This window comes from Pteropus vampyrus, unplaced genomic scaffold (genome assembly GCF_000151845.1).
Source record: "Pteropus vampyrus isolate Shadow unplaced genomic scaffold, Pvam_2.0 Scaffold667, whole genome shotgun sequence".
Classification (NCBI taxonomy): domain Eukaryota; kingdom Metazoa; phylum Chordata; class Mammalia; order Chiroptera; family Pteropodidae; genus Pteropus; species Pteropus vampyrus.
In genome coordinates, this window is record NW_011889448.1 from 1,017,029 (window position 1) to 1,033,808 (window position 16,780).

General features: G+C 33.0%; 1 protein-coding gene and 1 pseudogene across 1 annotated transcript in view; one reads left to right on the forward strand and one right to left on the reverse strand.

The window, feature by feature from the left end:
* The window catches only part of CFAP47 (cilia and flagella associated protein 47), a 366,407-nt gene that overhangs the window by 326,991 nt on the left and 22,636 nt on the right, over positions 1-16,780 (forward strand). Inside the window, 3 exon segments of the mRNA XM_011385160.2 lie at positions 4,264-4,423; positions 5,700-5,794; positions 8,209-8,361. Of these exon segments, the coding sequence (XP_011383462.1) occupies positions 4,264-4,423; positions 5,700-5,794; positions 8,209-8,361 (408 nt within the window).
* On the reverse strand, positions 1,914-2,475 carry LOC111733866 (annotated as a pseudogene).

Consider the following 16,780-nt stretch of genomic DNA (forward strand, 5'->3'; position numbering starts at 1 on the left):
AAATTTGTTGCTGAAAATATGAAGTATTCCGGTAAAAAGTGCATAGATTTCATGTGTGAAAATGGTTAATGAAAAGTCATGTTCTTAATGACTTCATGTTTTAAAAATAAAAACTTGTATTCTTATTTTAAATAAACCACTATAACAAAAATAATAGCATGACTTAGTGTGCTAGTATGTTTCTTAGTATCTCTTTGATTACCCGACATGGGCCGTCTAATGCCATACTAAATATTAGAAATTAAGCTGTGGGGAGCAGTAAGGCAGTAAAAGTAAAGTGATTAAAAATTAATCTTCCAGGATGAAATACTTTCATTACTAAAATGAGGATTATGTTCACTTTACTCTCTTGAGAAGGTTTTTCTTTTAAGAAGGCAGAAAATCTCATAGCCATTAAAGCATTTTATAATTTCTACATTCCAAATAATAGATCAGTGCATAAATATTTCTAACAGCTTTAATCAAAAGAGCAATCAAAATAGCAGTTTTAAAATACAGTGAATAAAATTTGAATGCCAGGCGTAACTAGGCCATAGCAGATTTCAAAAGCAAAAGTAATAGTAATAATACAATGAATGTCACTCTTTCATATTTCTCAGATACTAAACATGAAGTACTATCAGTGTTTCAAAAATTCTATAAATAATCTATACCTCATCATACTAGCTAGATTTCCTAGCCAGAAGATAGAAACAACTGATATGGTTTCTCCCAGCTTCCTGCTAAACACTTGTGAAAATACTGAAATAAGCCTCTAGCAAACACTGAAAACTAAGACTGGCTGAAAATCTATTTCAAGAACCTAGAAGCACCTAATATTATGCTTACATGAGAAAAATAGAGGCCACGCTCTTACTTTTGGATAGATCGTGAATGGACAAATATGTCAATTATTTCTAAAGTATAAATGTAGGGTGACCCCATTAAACATACTATTTGCCTCCTCATACACTTCCTGGAGCTAACTGTTCATTCCAAATTTAGAAAAATTCTTTTAAAAAATGAGCTGGAAAAAAAAAGAAAGAAAAATAAATGAATGAAGGAAGGAAGGAAGAAAGCAAGCAGGCAAACAAGAACAAGCTAGAGAAGATGACAGTTAGCCCTACTAGAAAATAAAGCATATATAATTAAAAACAATGTGGCAATTGCACCTAAAGAGAAAGAAAAAGAAATCTAGGGAATACAGAAAAAGACCAAAATGCATATGGAAATGCCATGAAGGCAGCATTTCAAATCAGTGAACTTTTCATTAAGTGGTTTTTGGATAACTTGTCCCATATAGAAAATTCATAACATTGGATACATTCTTCATTCCATACATATGGATAAACTACAAATTGATTGAACATTTAACTATACAAATAAAAAACGTAGGTAGATCCTTTACAAGATAGAAGTGAGCACAGCTTTCCTGTCTCTACTCATTCTCTACTTGCAAGGAACAATGGGAACACTGTAAGAAATAGAACTCATTTGTGAGACACAAAATGAATTTGATAAATTCTCAGAGTTTTTTTTCAGTGTTAAATTTTAGTCATTTCTTGTAAATTAATAACAGCACAATGATTCTTACTATTCAAGCAAGCAATAATAAAGAAACTTATCATAAATTCAGTAGGGAGCTACAGTTCTTTCTAGTCTGGCAAAAAGTTATAGCCACAAATAGGCTACTAGATTTGTGTGTGTGAGAGAGCAGTTATCTGATTTATAAAAAGAGACAACAAATTTTAAAATGATACAACAATATTATTTTCAAAACAACATCAAAAATGAGCGTGTTTAACCTTATGAGTTGAGGCTCATAACATAGCAAATGGGTATGTGGAATAATAATTCATGCTGTAGTATGTTTAATAAACTGGCAATAGAAAAAGTTGGCTGAAGGAAAGCAGAGGAACTTTGTCTGTTAAGAATTAGAACTGAGGGACTCCACAATCATCTGGCATCCGCTCAGTGTTCTACCTATGGTTAAAATTGTACATGACGGGAATTCCAAGGATCTTCTCCATTCTTCATTTAAAGTCCTGCCCAGTCAATCATGGCCACAATGTAACTCTTGTGCTGCTTTACTCTTTGTAAAGCATAGATTCTTTTGTGTGTGTGTAGTAATTGTTCATATCTTGGATCCTTGGCAATCCTTAGAGCTACTCGATACTTCTGCCCCAATTTCTCAATTTTAGCCATTACGCAGTCAGTTATACAAAGGATACACTTGGCATACAGACAGTCCATTATTGTCTGCACTAAGTCCAGTTTTGCTTTAATGAAAAAGTAGATGAAGTTGGTATACACCAGGATGTGGTAAGGTGGGCCCAGCTGTGTGTTATATTGAAAGAACAAGCAAGAAGGGTATGGGGGACTTCTCTTTCTTTGAGTGCACTGGAATCTTTTCTTTTCTTTTTTCATTTTAGGTTTTAATCTATCTTGTTCTTTAAGCCTCTGATCTCTGAGATTAAACATTCACTTCATGGTCGCATACTTATTTTCTGTTGCTTCCACACGTTCATGCTGCACTCTTGTTTCTTCTGGAATCCGCTACTAGATTTTTAACTAAATCAGCTTATGTGTCATAGCATTATCATTCCATACTTTCAATTCGAACATTATAAAAAAGCATGGTGTTAATAATGAATTATACTATTATATATTTGTCTTACCTTACACCATCCAAATGTCTGGGTTTACTTTTAATCATAATATAATCTAATTTTAGTGATACTATAATTTTGTAAGGGTAAGTAATCATTTCTAAACTTGATTTCCTTGGGGATGCATGCTGGTTTATTTGACTCAGCTCTTGCTGTTTTTATTCTTATCTAGTTCTTGCTGTTTTAATTTATTTGAAAGCAACAATTCACTAAAAATATAGAGCTTATAAATGCAAAGTTGAAGATAACAGACATTGTTTAGACAGCTTAGTAAACAATACAATCTTTCATTTGGGCTTTGGGCAAGTTAACCAAATTGTCTCAGTTTCTCCATCTCTAAAATAAGAAACGTAATAGCACTTCATTTATAGTGATTTTCTGAGAATGAAATGAGATATTGTATGAAAAATACTTAGCATGGAGCCTGGCATATAGTCAATTCTCAATAAATAATGACTCATAATCATATTAATTATTATTAACTATAATATTAGACCTTAGAACATTTTCACTTCCTGAAGGAATAAAATTTTAAATTTGAAAATTTATAAGAATTTTGAGTTGGGATGCTTTGCAGAAGGGCCACTTTCTATTTCCTTTCTTGATGTTCTTAATAGTTTAGTACAGCATTCTCATCTGAGACAAAATGGCTGGGAATATCATCAACCTTATAACAAAGAATTTTAAAAGAAAGTATAGTCAATATCCCTTATTTTCTTATAAAGAAATAGTGTTACTCTTCACAATAAAGGGAAACACTCATCACTTGGAAGCCTTCACTGTTACAAATGGCCAGAAGCTCACCACTCTTCCAATCTCTTAATACTTGTCCAACAGATAGGATTTATTTTCAAAGTATGGTCCCATGACCATCTGCTTCTGCATCCCATGAGGTGCTACTTAAACATGCAGCTTCCTGGACCACAGCCCAGACTGAATAAATGTGGGGCTTAGCAAGCTCCATGTCTAACAAGTTTCACAGGTGGTTCTTATACAAAGTAAAGATTAAAAAATTCTAATGCATTAGAACATGAGAAAATGCTGTCAGTTTTTCCTTCTGGTTTTTACAGGCTGGAGTGGGTGCCCTTTTCTTTCACCTTTTCTTTCACAAATACACTTTGGCTTCCCTCATGGCATCCATTAAGTAAATGAACAGTTTATTGGTAGCAATTTGGGGTTTCTAAGCAGATATCTGAAGCCATTATGGTCTAGGGGAAAAATACACAAGAAATTAAGGATCGAAAATTGCTGTACTTTGTCTTTTGCAAAATGTAGTAAGACTTGAAAAGACTTGTGGGTTTTATGGTTCTTTTATCACAGTGAGAAACCCAAGCCATCTCTTTCAACATTTTCTCAGCCCTTCCAGCTTCTTCAAGAGAACCTTCTTGCCTCAGGATAAATATGTTTTGTTTTTTTTGAAAATAGGGTTGATGACATTTGAAGAAAATTAGTGAAGCCAGTAAAATGTGCTTATAATTTAGCAAAGTATATTTTTTATTAAGAAGTAATCTAGAAAAATTGATTATCAGTAAAAGAATAAGGAGATTACTTTCAGCCGTTTGAATTGTATCTGAAAATATTTACCACGTTAAAAATTGTTTTTGCATTTTTACAGGAATTGCATTGCCTCCTAAAGGAATTATAAATATCCCAGTGATGTTTGTACCCAAAATTATGAAATTACAGAAAACAATGGTCATTATTCAAATGATGAGAGCAAATGGAAAAAGTTGGCCTATTGACAATTTTGATGAATTGAACACAGAAACAAAAAGGTAACATTCAAATAAGGACATTGAAGGAAAATGATTTAATTTAGTCTGGCACTGGTATGATCTGTTTCTTTTATATGTTATGCAATATATATGTTCAGAGAGGGAATTATATTTGTTATTTGGGTTTAGTATATATCATTGCTGATATGAAGTTCAGAGTGATGAACAAGTTAATATTAAGAATCATGTCAATGAATCAGAGTCAGAGACATACAAAGGGACTGTTTTGACTGGGAAAATAACCTGTATTTGGAAAACAACCTAAAACAGCTTGTCTGGGCAAAGTATAGGACTTGTGATGCTGGCATTCACCAAGTGATGGCACTGTGCCAGGTAGATATGACATCCTGTTAAAACACTACTGTGACTAGGAGATACTGTGTCATTTCCAGAATGTAGGTTACTTGTGTACTCTCTTTGCTTCACTGAAATTTCTGGAAACTCTAATAATGCTGCAAAATTTAAATATTTCCTCAGCTTTTATAGTTAATTAAATAATGGTCTAGAAATCTTAATTAAAAAGAAATTCTTTGCCCTGTGTGTTCATATTTCCTCTCTACATTTCAAAAAATTCTTTCCTGTGGGCCCATTCTGCCATGCTTTTTACCACTTCTGCAGCCAAGACTGCCTACATGATTTGTGGTTCCCAGTATAAAATAAAAATACTGGGACTCTTATTCAAAAACTATTGCTAATTTCAAGACAGTTATAGTATATACATTAAACAAGCATGGAAGAATTCTTAGTATGAGGTTTCCGTGCTGTTGCATAGTTCACATGCCCACGAAGCTGGCCCTACCTGCTATGACTTATGTTTCATTTTGAACAAGAAAAGCCCATTTTGAACAATGATCAGAACTATGTTCTAATATTGCCATCTTGCTGTTCTAATATTGCCAATATTGCTCGTCTAATTTAGAATATAATCCATGGGAATTGTATTGCAATTCCTCTGATTAAGCACAGTTTAGTCACATCAATAAATACCAATGCTGAGCTTTAAATGTAGGAGGAAAGTTCTTCAGTTTTAACTTGTATCTCACAATAGTTGTATTACCTTTTTTCTTGTGATAATTTCCCAGGATTTACTTTTAAATGTTTATAAAATCAAAGTTTGCTGAAAGTGTTTTGTATTTTATACTTAGCTTCTCTCTACCAAAGTTTAAATTCATGAGCTTTTCTAAAATACCATTAGGTTCATAAAGAATATGCTTTTTTCAGCTAATATTGAAAGTGTTTATTATATTTGTTCACTCTTCATTTAATTTCTAATTAGAACTATGGGAATAGACAGTGGAGAAATACAAACAATACAATGGATATACCCCATTCTTGGACTCCCACAGGCAAAACATGCTAAATTCCCTCCAGGTAAGTACATTTTAGTGTCAGAAAACACAAGAATTTGAAGGTACCTTAGAGACCTTCTAATCCCAACTTTTCTTTGTACAAGTAAGAAGTTGCGGTCCAGAGAAAGTAAGTTGTGAAGTAACCAGCCCTATTGGTGGGAGTGCTAGGAATGATTCTGGTCCTCTAACAATGAGTCCAATGATCTTTCCACAAAACTACACCATTTCCGGTTGTTCTTCCTGTTGGCAAAACCTAGAAATCAGCTAAGATTGAAATAACATTAATTTCAGGGCCCTTTATCTCACATTCTGTGAAGCACTCAAAGCCCTCAACTAGATCTATGAGTTCCAGATATTTGTTTTGGTCACATTTAATCACCATATTTCAACTTCTGTGTAATTCTAAGTCTCATCCAAGAACTATCCTATGGAAACATTGAGCTCTCTATTCCTAGTTGTCCCAAACACTAGTCGTTTCTTATGTCCTCCAAAAACTAGTTGGAATGTACTAAAGTTCTCAAGGGGGTACACTTTGCCACCATACACTCAACATAAGATCTATTCTGAAACAGATAGTGTGCTAGTTATTAAATTATTTTTCTAAAAGTCAAAAACCTATTCTAGTAATTATTTTTATCTACGAATGCCCTTGAGAAACAAATAGGTATAATTTTATAAATATATATTATGTACCTTCTGTACAGTTCATTCTTCATTGATAAGAACACATTACAGTTTACCTATTGCTTTCCCAGTTCAACTGTATCACCATTGACGTTTATTGTTTCTTTTCTTTTTTATGTATCTGTCATCCAAGTTATTCTCAAATCCAGCATACTTTAGTTGTTCTGTGAGCCACCTTTTCTCTCTGTGCATTCCTATGTGCTCTTGTCCACTGGGGAAGACAGTTGGAAAATGACTCCACTACCTGTCATAGTGGAAATACAATGGCTGTGAATCCACTGTGATTTCATGATTTTTGCATTATCAGGACAATGATTTCCTAAAGACTTATAAGACAAGACCAGTGATGTGATACTAATTGTTACTAATTGTAACTTTGATCATACTAATTTCCAACTTAATGCTTTAAGATCGAAGTGAATTAGAACCAGAAAAGCTTGTATATTTTCCTCTGCCGTATCAACCCTCTGAGTTTACATCTAACTTTGTACCCTTATTATACATTTCACATACTTATTCTAAATCCAAAATGTTGAATATCAACCTGTAAATTTTATCATTTAAAAATAAATTTATTTAAAATATTTTTATACTATAAATGTGGTATGTATTGTGAAGACACATAAATCTCAGGACATTATCCAATTTTGCAATTTAAGTGAATATATCATTATTGATGCTATAAAAGCATAGCATAATTCAATTCAAAAGCTTTTATAATTTTATGGTTCCCTTTTTATCCCTTATATTCAATTTATGTCCTATGTGCATCTGAAGTGATAAAAATATAACATTTAATATATTTTGGAGAAATATTCTTATTTATGTGGACTCTAGTATACCTGGCCCCATCCTATTTTATTGCATAAAATTAATGCCAAAGGAATACATTAATACTTCTTTATATAATTAGTAGCTTTATAGTAACAATATTTTGGTTTCTCACAAGATTACTGACAACTTCTTCTGTACTTGATGTAAGAAAAGATTGGAATTTAATATATGAATATATAAAGTTTTTCTGCTGTACATTAAATAATGTCACATTTTAATATTGATTTTAAATAATTTATTATAATTTTATTTTTAATTGTTCATTAGTGTATTTTCTAAATTTAAAATCAACCCACGAGTGAAAATCAAAATATTTTATTTAAATATTTTAAATATGAATTTTAAAATGTATGTAAATAAATATAATGGAAATAGTTTTGAACTGGTATTACAAAATAAGTGATACAGAATTTATTTTTTTTAATTGTTTGAAGGTATTTGCTATAGTATAATTATATAAGTAGAATCTGATATTTACCACAATGAGCATACAGATAGCTGAAAAATTCGCATGTTCATGACCACTAATTGAATTATTAATATAGCTAGGTCAGTTCCTGAATCAAATTTCTACATCCTAGTATAATTTTCTATTATCTAATCTATATCCCCTAGATTTATCTCTTGTTATGTTATTTTCACATATTATTTAATATTCATATTTTATTCCAAAATGTCAATGTTTATAGATATTGTATGAATAAGTGAATGAGTGAGTGAGAGAGAGACAGAGAGAGAGTGTGTGGGTGTGGGTGTGTGTGAGAGAGAGACAGAGAGAAAGAGAGATAGAGAAGAATGCCAGATGCAATGCCAAAGGAAGGAACTTTTATTTTTCATGACATAATTAATTTTCTTCTATCTCAAGAATGATCATATCACCTAATAGTCAAAATAACTGGAAATATTTCTCTCCTGTAGTTGTTATAAAATGTCAGTCCAAGAAGCGGGTAGAAGAGGAGCTGAATGTTATACTGACTGGTGATTTTTTGGGAGAAAATCCTATCTTAAATGTATCAGATTTTATAGTAACTCCAAGAAGACATTCATATGCATCTTATGAAGATATCGATGGTAAGAGAAGCACAGTCACGGATATAAAAATGATGCTAAGTAAACCTGTTTCCTTAAATTACAGGTTGCTGATTACTCAGTTACATGAAAATCCATGCCCATTTATTTTTCATTTACAATATGTCATTAAAATAGTGCTCGACAAAGTTCTGTTACCTTTGTTCTCTTAACAGTAGTTCTCTCCAAAATGATGATAATTACAGTTATTAATAGATTTATAAGAATAGATTGTGATTCTGTCATCAGTGAGAAGAGAAAAAAAACTGTAGCAACTAAAATTTCCACTGCCCTTCAACTTTAATTTCTTCCTTTACTCTCTTTTTCTAATTTAAGAGATGTGATTGAAGCCATGTCTTACAGCTTTAAATTTAGAAATATGACCTTGAATAAAATGTTTCTTAATTAAAGAAATAGAAAAATTGACAAAATAGATATAATACTCAAATTTTATAAAATAATCCCATTGACATTTAGAATCTTAAACAAGACTTTTCAAAATGTTGATTGATGATCCGGCAAAATCAAATTCCAGTGATGCAGACTTTATTTTTCAGCTATCTTCCAGATGAACTAAAGTAGAATGCTTCTATTTTACATCTAAAGAGAAATTCCTTTAACAATATTTTATTAAAACCAAGGAGGAATATCTATGTTTTATGTGTTATTTAAAAAGCAAATCAACCACTAAATCAAGTATGATATTCCTTGTAGAAGCAAAATACCTTCTCTAATATTATCATTTCTGTGTCTGATATAATTATTTCAGTGATAGAAGTATATAAATGAGATATCACTGATGAGAGAGAGTATGCAAGAGTATAAAGAAAATATACAAGAAATAATAGAATAGTTTTTAATTTTTTTATAATAATGGTTATTTCTATTAAATAATCAATGTTTGTTTTAGACAATTCAAGAAATCCCACTCAGATGGTGAGTGCTAAACAAGACAGGCTTATTTCTCTTTCATGTGAAAGCCTGGACTTGTAGGTGGTCCAGGGAGGGAGTGTAGTGCTTATGCCCCTTGAGATCATCCAGAGACCAGGTTCATCTTCTCTTATTGCCCCACCATCCCCTACTTTGTCCTCATCCACATGGTCAATTGTACAGTGGCATCTTCAGTAGAGAGTAAGCTGGTTCCCTTTAAAGCCATGACCTGAAGATACACACATCATTTCTGTTTACATCCCATTGGTCACAACTCAGTATGTGGACACAGCTAGCTGCAGTCGAGGCTAGAAAATGTCTCTTGACAGGCCCAGATAAAATTGGGGACTCTCTATTATTTAAAAAAGAAAAACAAGGAAATATCAGAAAGACAGCAGTCTCTGCCATACTTTTTTTTATTTTGGACTTGTAAAACTTAACTGTCTACATAGCCATCCAAAAGTACTTCCTGAGAATCAATTATACATGAAGTATTTTTCTATGCCTGGTGACACAAAGTGCTTGCCCTCACACCCTCTCATCTCTCTCCTACCATCAGACTGGTGTCTCTATTCTTCAAGATAGAGTCCCAGTCAGTTTCTAGTCAGCATGTCAAATCCCCTGCTGACGAGGATCCAAAATTAACTGATTCTCTGCACAGCCCCTATTGCTATAGACTGAGTACCATCTCTTTCTCCAATTCCCTCTGTCACCTATTTGATATAAAGTATTATCACTCTCTCTGCCTGTGCCTTTTACCATGCCCAAACCCAGATTATAACCTTATTGCTAACCATGCCAGTTTATTTATTGAGCACTTACTATCTTCCATGAGCTTTCCTAAGTATTTTATGTTTTTTATTCATTATATAATCACAAGATTTATTATCAAAGTAACCCTATGAGGAAGGGAGTGTGACTATATTTTTATTTCACAATTGAGGAAATCTAGGTAAAAGAAGTTTAATGATTTGTCTCGAGTTGTTCAACATAGCAGTGGAAAACATAGTATATGAATCTAGGCTTGATTATTTTTTCAAACATTTTTTTTTGAAGTAACTCTAGATTTAAAACCTAGATGTGAAATAGTAGGCTCTGAACTATTCATATTATAATCAGGCCTAACATAATTGCTTTTCCTTTTATAGCCCTGTAGGAACAAAAAAATTTACCAAGGCAAAGCTTTCTAAGATGTTCCCTAATATAAAGTATAATGCCCAAAGTGACCAATCAGTAAGCAAGAGTTGTTTCTACTTTTCCTTTATTATCACACTCTATTTTATTTTACTTCCTACCCTGTTTGATCCCGTTGCTCTTTTTTTTTCTCCCCTGTAGCAGTGTTTATCCATTGCTTTCTGAATAAGATAGTACCTTGGAACATACAGAATTACCAATATTCATCCATTTTTGACCCACAGAAATATTTATTTCATATGAAATTGCTGGTATCTGATAGTTTTATATCTATGAAAATGCCTTTTCCTTTGATGCAATCTATGTAAAACAGACCAGAATTACCCTTCACCATTTGTTTCCTACTATTATTTCAGCCTCTCGTTTCCCTAGGTTTTTAACCTGTTACTGAACCAAGTGGGATCACTTGCTACTTCTGTACAGTTACCATCCACTTTCCTAGCATGGCGAATGTCTGTGAGATAGTCTTCCCTGTCCATCTTGCCAATTTCCACTCATTTCTTGTGGAAACTACTTACACTAGCCATATAATTTTTATAATAGTTCAATCATATACTCTCCCCCTACTCAAAGTAAGTGTCTAATGGAGGTTGGGCTTTTAGTCCTCCCCCTCTCCTACATCTTTTGTAGTTAGAATACAGTAAGTCTGTTTCTCTTCTTTTGCAGAAGCTGCAGTACGTAAAGCTGTGGAGTATTTTTCTGTCTGCTTTTCTCTGTGTGCCTGTTTTTCTCCTCTTTTTTAGGTCTACTTTCTCTGCCTACTCATCAGCTTATACTCATGGCTCAGTCATGATCAATTAATCCTTCCTTTTACTTTATGACATCATGGTAACTTCTACAAAGACCATTCACATTGAGGTTCTGTTATTTGAAAACAAGCATTCTAAGGGTAAATATAGAAGAAGACCTGGAAATAATATTTGTTAAATGAATTATGAAAATGTTAGAATAATCTTCCACGCACTGTAAGATTTTGAAGGCGATATTTTAAAAACTGGAAATGGAGTTATGAATTGAGTATCTATGTTATATGTACCCAGTGTATTTCATAAGATCTTTGGAATTACAAGGAAACTAGTTTACACTAATTCTGTTCTTTTTATTTACTGGCTAGTTATTGATAGTGTGAACTATGTGAGATAAGGAGATAGTAATACTATTGGATTGCACAATGAGATATTTAATCTTGAATTATGTTAATTTATTAGTTATTTTTTTCTCTTTAATTGAACTTTAGTTTTGTAATTGCAAATATGCCAAATTAATCACACACTGCTTAAATTTACTTTTAAAAATGAAATAAATTTAAATGAGGAGAAGGGAGTTCCCATTGTAAGGCTATTCGGTTACTCTTTATTTTAAAGAACTATCTGTTAATTATGAAATCAGACTAATGCAAACCATTTCCATTTATTTCAAAAACATTATTTTAAGTTGGATGCAGTTTCCTTTCATAAATCATGTAGTAGCATTAGAGAAATGTAGGGAATGTAATCTTTAAGTAAATGAAACCCTATCAGCTTTCTTTTCTTCAACCAAGAGCCAATATTGAAAGAGAATTCCAATTGTCTGTGCAGATCAGGGCAAAAAATATTAGTGTAGATTAACCTGAGTTCCAATGTGCAATACAACTGCCAATTTCCAGTGATAAATAAATGTAAGTACTTCTTAATTAAAATGAACATCGTTTTAATAAGAGCCAACTTACAGTAACCATACCCCAGTGAATGTCCAGTCCCTTTTTGAAATGAAATCATTGTTTTGTGTGTCATCCTGATATGCTTAAGTGAATTTTAAGAGTTGAGTGTTCAAACCTTGATTTCTGTTGGAAATCTAGACTGCTGAAGGAAAAATGTTGATGCTTTTATGACATTAAGTATAAAAAAGGGCAAAGAAATGCTTGTATATAGGAACCATTTTAATATGATCTTGCTACTTTAAATTGCTGCAGTTATACTCTTCTCAGGTTGCAAGCTAAAGAAATTAAAATTCTGATAATAGAAATTGATTAAATCTTATTACCTGGAAAAAAATCCACTTTCTCCAAGATAAACAAGATCTATAACAAAAGTGCCAACATCATTTTGAGTGAGAGGTTCTAAAGACATTTTATTAGGAAAACAATCTTTCTCAAATAGCTCTTCAAAGTATACCTTTTGATATGGCTCTTATTTCACTGCTTTGTTACTTTTCATGATGAAAAATAACACCTAATATTGAAAATAACTATTTGGAAGGCTTGCAGGCTTATCTCTTCCCATCACTCCCTCTACAATAGCCTTTTCTGTACTCAATAACAACAAACTCAAGAAGCTCATCTATTTCTTGGCTGAAGACATTTTAATTTGTGAATGTTTCTGTTCTGAAACTTGGCCTGCAATCCAGAAGTAGATTTTTTTCTGTCTCCTCTCAATTGTAATGTTTTTCTGTCTCTATGATACCTGAATATTTGATAAATCAGCTGACCTTTCCCATGTCTGGGTTCATTAAAGGCATCTGGTAATAACTTGATTCCTTTCCTTGCCCATATTTCAAAGATATAACTAACTTGCTAACATTCTTTAGGTCTTCCTGCTTGCCCTTCCCTTCTCACCTATTTTTTTGTGAAGGGACAAGTCTGATCACAAAGTCTAAAAATTCTTTTAGTCTTTACTATATGCAGAGGCAAACCAGCTATTTCCCCCTCATGTGTGTAACTTAATTATAGCTTACTCAGCAAATTAGCGTCCAACAGAGTCATATTGTTCATGCCATTTTACGCTTCCTAATGGCTCTTAAATCCCTTATGGTAGAAATTAAAGCACTTTGCTATGTGGCTTGAATTGTGATGGAGTTTTCAGTGTGATCATTGATTATACCCTGTATTCCCTCAACTGAGTTTATAAGCAACTGAGAAGTAGATGTAGAAATACAACAGATGGAGATCAAAAGATTACCTTTATTAACTATAAAGGTGGACTGGAAAGTGACTTTGTACTATGGACTCATTTGGGCTCATCAATACTGTCCACCAAAATTAAGTACATTCACCCCAAACTACGCAGTTGCAGACTCCCTGTAGGAACAAATAACCCACACATGAAGGAGGAGGACAAGAAAGGATGTATTCCTGGATCAAAACATCAGGAAAGAAAGAGAAGGGTCTGCTCATCTTATCTTGTTCTATTCTTTCACCCTCATTCACTAATCAGATATGTTGCTTTTCCTCCGACGGCGAGTCATGAGGGAGGACGTAGATTGATTTTTTTTTCCTCCTATACTTTTCCCTTCTCATGAGTGAATAGGCCCCTCTACATAAACATGATAAGTAGGAGATAAGAATCTCCACCACTCTTTCCATCATTCTCCCTTTATCTTCATCTTCTTTCCCTGAGAGTCCGATAAAACTATCAAGCCTCATTAAGGGAAAATGCTAGGACCTCTCTGCTCTCTCTCCACCTGCACTCCTCATACATGCCATTGAATGAACTAGGACTGGTAGCTTTCATACAACAATCTAGTGAGCATCTTTGCTGCCTGATATTATACTGAGCCCCAGAGATTCCAAAATGAACAAGACACAAACTGTTATCAAAGAATTCAAAGAAAATCTACCCAACGTGTTGGATTAATGTACCTGTATTATTTATAATTACCCTACTGGGATAGTATTATACTTAGATTTTTAGACTGTGTTTTGCAATGTCATTTCTATAACTTTATAGATTATTCTCTGTGGGCAGAATTTCTTCTATAATTGTGTTTATTTTTCCTAAGTAGTTCTTGGTCCATGCATTATTTGTGTCTCTCTGGAGATTAGTATGTTGACTTTCTCTCTGAGACTTTTTCTGTGAGAGAAATGGTTTTATTATTTAACTACACATCAAATTCATGCCTCTTCCTCTTATTTCCCAAACGTTCTATAGCTTGAGCCTATTTTTATTTATTTGCTTAACTGTCAATGGTGATGGCATCTGCTCAACAATTGTCTTTTGTGTCTGATTTGTTGATTTATGTTACACTGGTCTCATTTCACCCTAGGCCCATCATCTTGCTGTATGTTTTTTGCATGTTGTATATAAGCTCCCATGTCAGGTTTGGTCTGTAATCACAAACATCTCCTGAGAAACCTTTCATTGGTCCTCCATGACCCCACATTGCCTTCTAGACTTGATCCTTTGCTCTGCTGCTCTTTATTTGACTTTCTTTCCTTAACTCACTTCATTAAGGCTTCTGTTCTAACTACTCTAATGAGACAGCCCTTAACAAGATTGTCAGCCTGATCCAGTATGCCTAATTTGTGTTCTGAGCTTTTCAACTTGTCAGCAGCATTTACCAATTGACTCACTTGAAGAACTTTCTGCTCTTGGTTTTCATGACTAGCTTTATTAATTTACTGTCTCACTGGTTGTGCCTTCTCAATCTCTGTTGTTGGCTCCTCTTCCTCTGAGTGGAATCTAAATGTTTGAGTGACCCAGGGCTTTGCCCTGAGGGCCACCATACTTCTTTGCACAAGTTAGGTCCTGCACACTTCCAGATGATGATACTGATGGCATCTGCTCAGCAATTGGGCCATAGGACAGGCCTGATATTCTAGATTGTGAAGTCTAAAATGAGACAGCTTGGGTTCTTCCATTTAGTCTCTGTAGGGCCTTGAGAAAATTACATTACCTCTCTTTAACTCAGTTTTCTTCAGCTATAGAGACATTAATGGTATCTACTTTATAGGCTATTTTTGAAGATTAAGTGTAAATGTATGGAATCCTTAAAAGTACTTGGTGCTCAATAAATGTTCCATAAGTGTTAGCTATTACCATTATTATCATGTAAAGCTGTAGTTGGATTTTTTGTGATAGTAATGTACTAGATGGCCCATCTTCAGTCACTGCATGATGTTTTGAGAAGGAAACATGGTCCTCTCAATGTCATTCAGTTTTCTCATTAATACATAAAAGAATAATCTATCAAAAAGAAAGTATAAAAATATGGTACCTAAATCTTGGATAGAGTCTGAAATTGGATGCTAATTGCTAAAAGCTCAGGTAAAATATTTATGTTATAATTAGTCCCTTTATCTTTTATTCCTGGTATCCTGTTTAAAATAAAATGTAAGAAAAGCATCAGCTGTGTGGTCACTTTCTTCCTTTAATTTTTATTTCGTAGTATATTGTACTTGCAGTCATATCAGAGGAACATACAGTTATTTTAAGTTAATCAAAATGTTTGATCTATTAAATTACCTTATGAAAGTGAAGTAAAATATGTAAATGAGATATGCCTTCACAAAGATATGCAATTTTATAAAAATATAAGAGAGTGCAGATGGCACATTCTTCATTATCTATTCAAAGAAAATAGCTCTGGGTAGTTTATCTAGAATCCTCTGTTTTCTTTGAATACCTTGTTGTCTTCATCCTATTTCAAATTTGTCTTATTGCCCCATTCATTCTTTATGCAATTATCATATTCTGTCAAATAAATGTATATGTCTATTATTAAGGAAGAGAGAACTACAGAAATTTAAGGAAATAACATGAATAACAATATTTATTATACTTTGATATTCATTTCTCCATAATTGAGACGTTTTGTTGGGTTTGCTATGAAATGTGTTTCTTACAGATTAAAATATTTGTGGTATAATAATACATAATTTTAAAGTATATTTTGGAAATAATTTTTTTATAATTCAGTACCCTTTGATTATTATATTTAGTCAAGTTTTCTTTTTAAAAATTACTGTTATTCTTCCACATTAAGTAAATTTCAGTCATTGTCCTGAGAAAATTCACCCAAATAACAGGAACCCTTGGCCAGAAGTTCTCACTGCATGATTTATTGGTATTATGATCCAGACATTAAGTTGAATGATAATTATTCAGGAACAATATCTGGATGGGAAATACATCCCTCTGTTCAATGTAATGGCTTTGCTGCCATACCTAAGTGATTGTTACCATTATTATTTTATGACACTATAGATAGATAAATAGATATAGATATAGATATAGATATAGATATAGATATAGATATAGATGAAGATGTAGATATAAATATATCATACTCTGAAATTCTCTGAAGCCTGTTTGATTAAATATTCTGTATATATGTTAAGGGTATGAATATAGTACTGAAGTAATAAGCTCAGTGATTCTACTTACCAGTCATGACTGCTCAGGTAACTCCTGCTTTATACATAGCTGGGCATTTCTTGATCTTAATCTACATCTTCCTCTCACCCTTGTCCAGCCACCACCTGGCCTGAACTACCGGGAAAACTTCATTAACTTCTCTTCTAATCTCTTTTTGCTCAATTTAC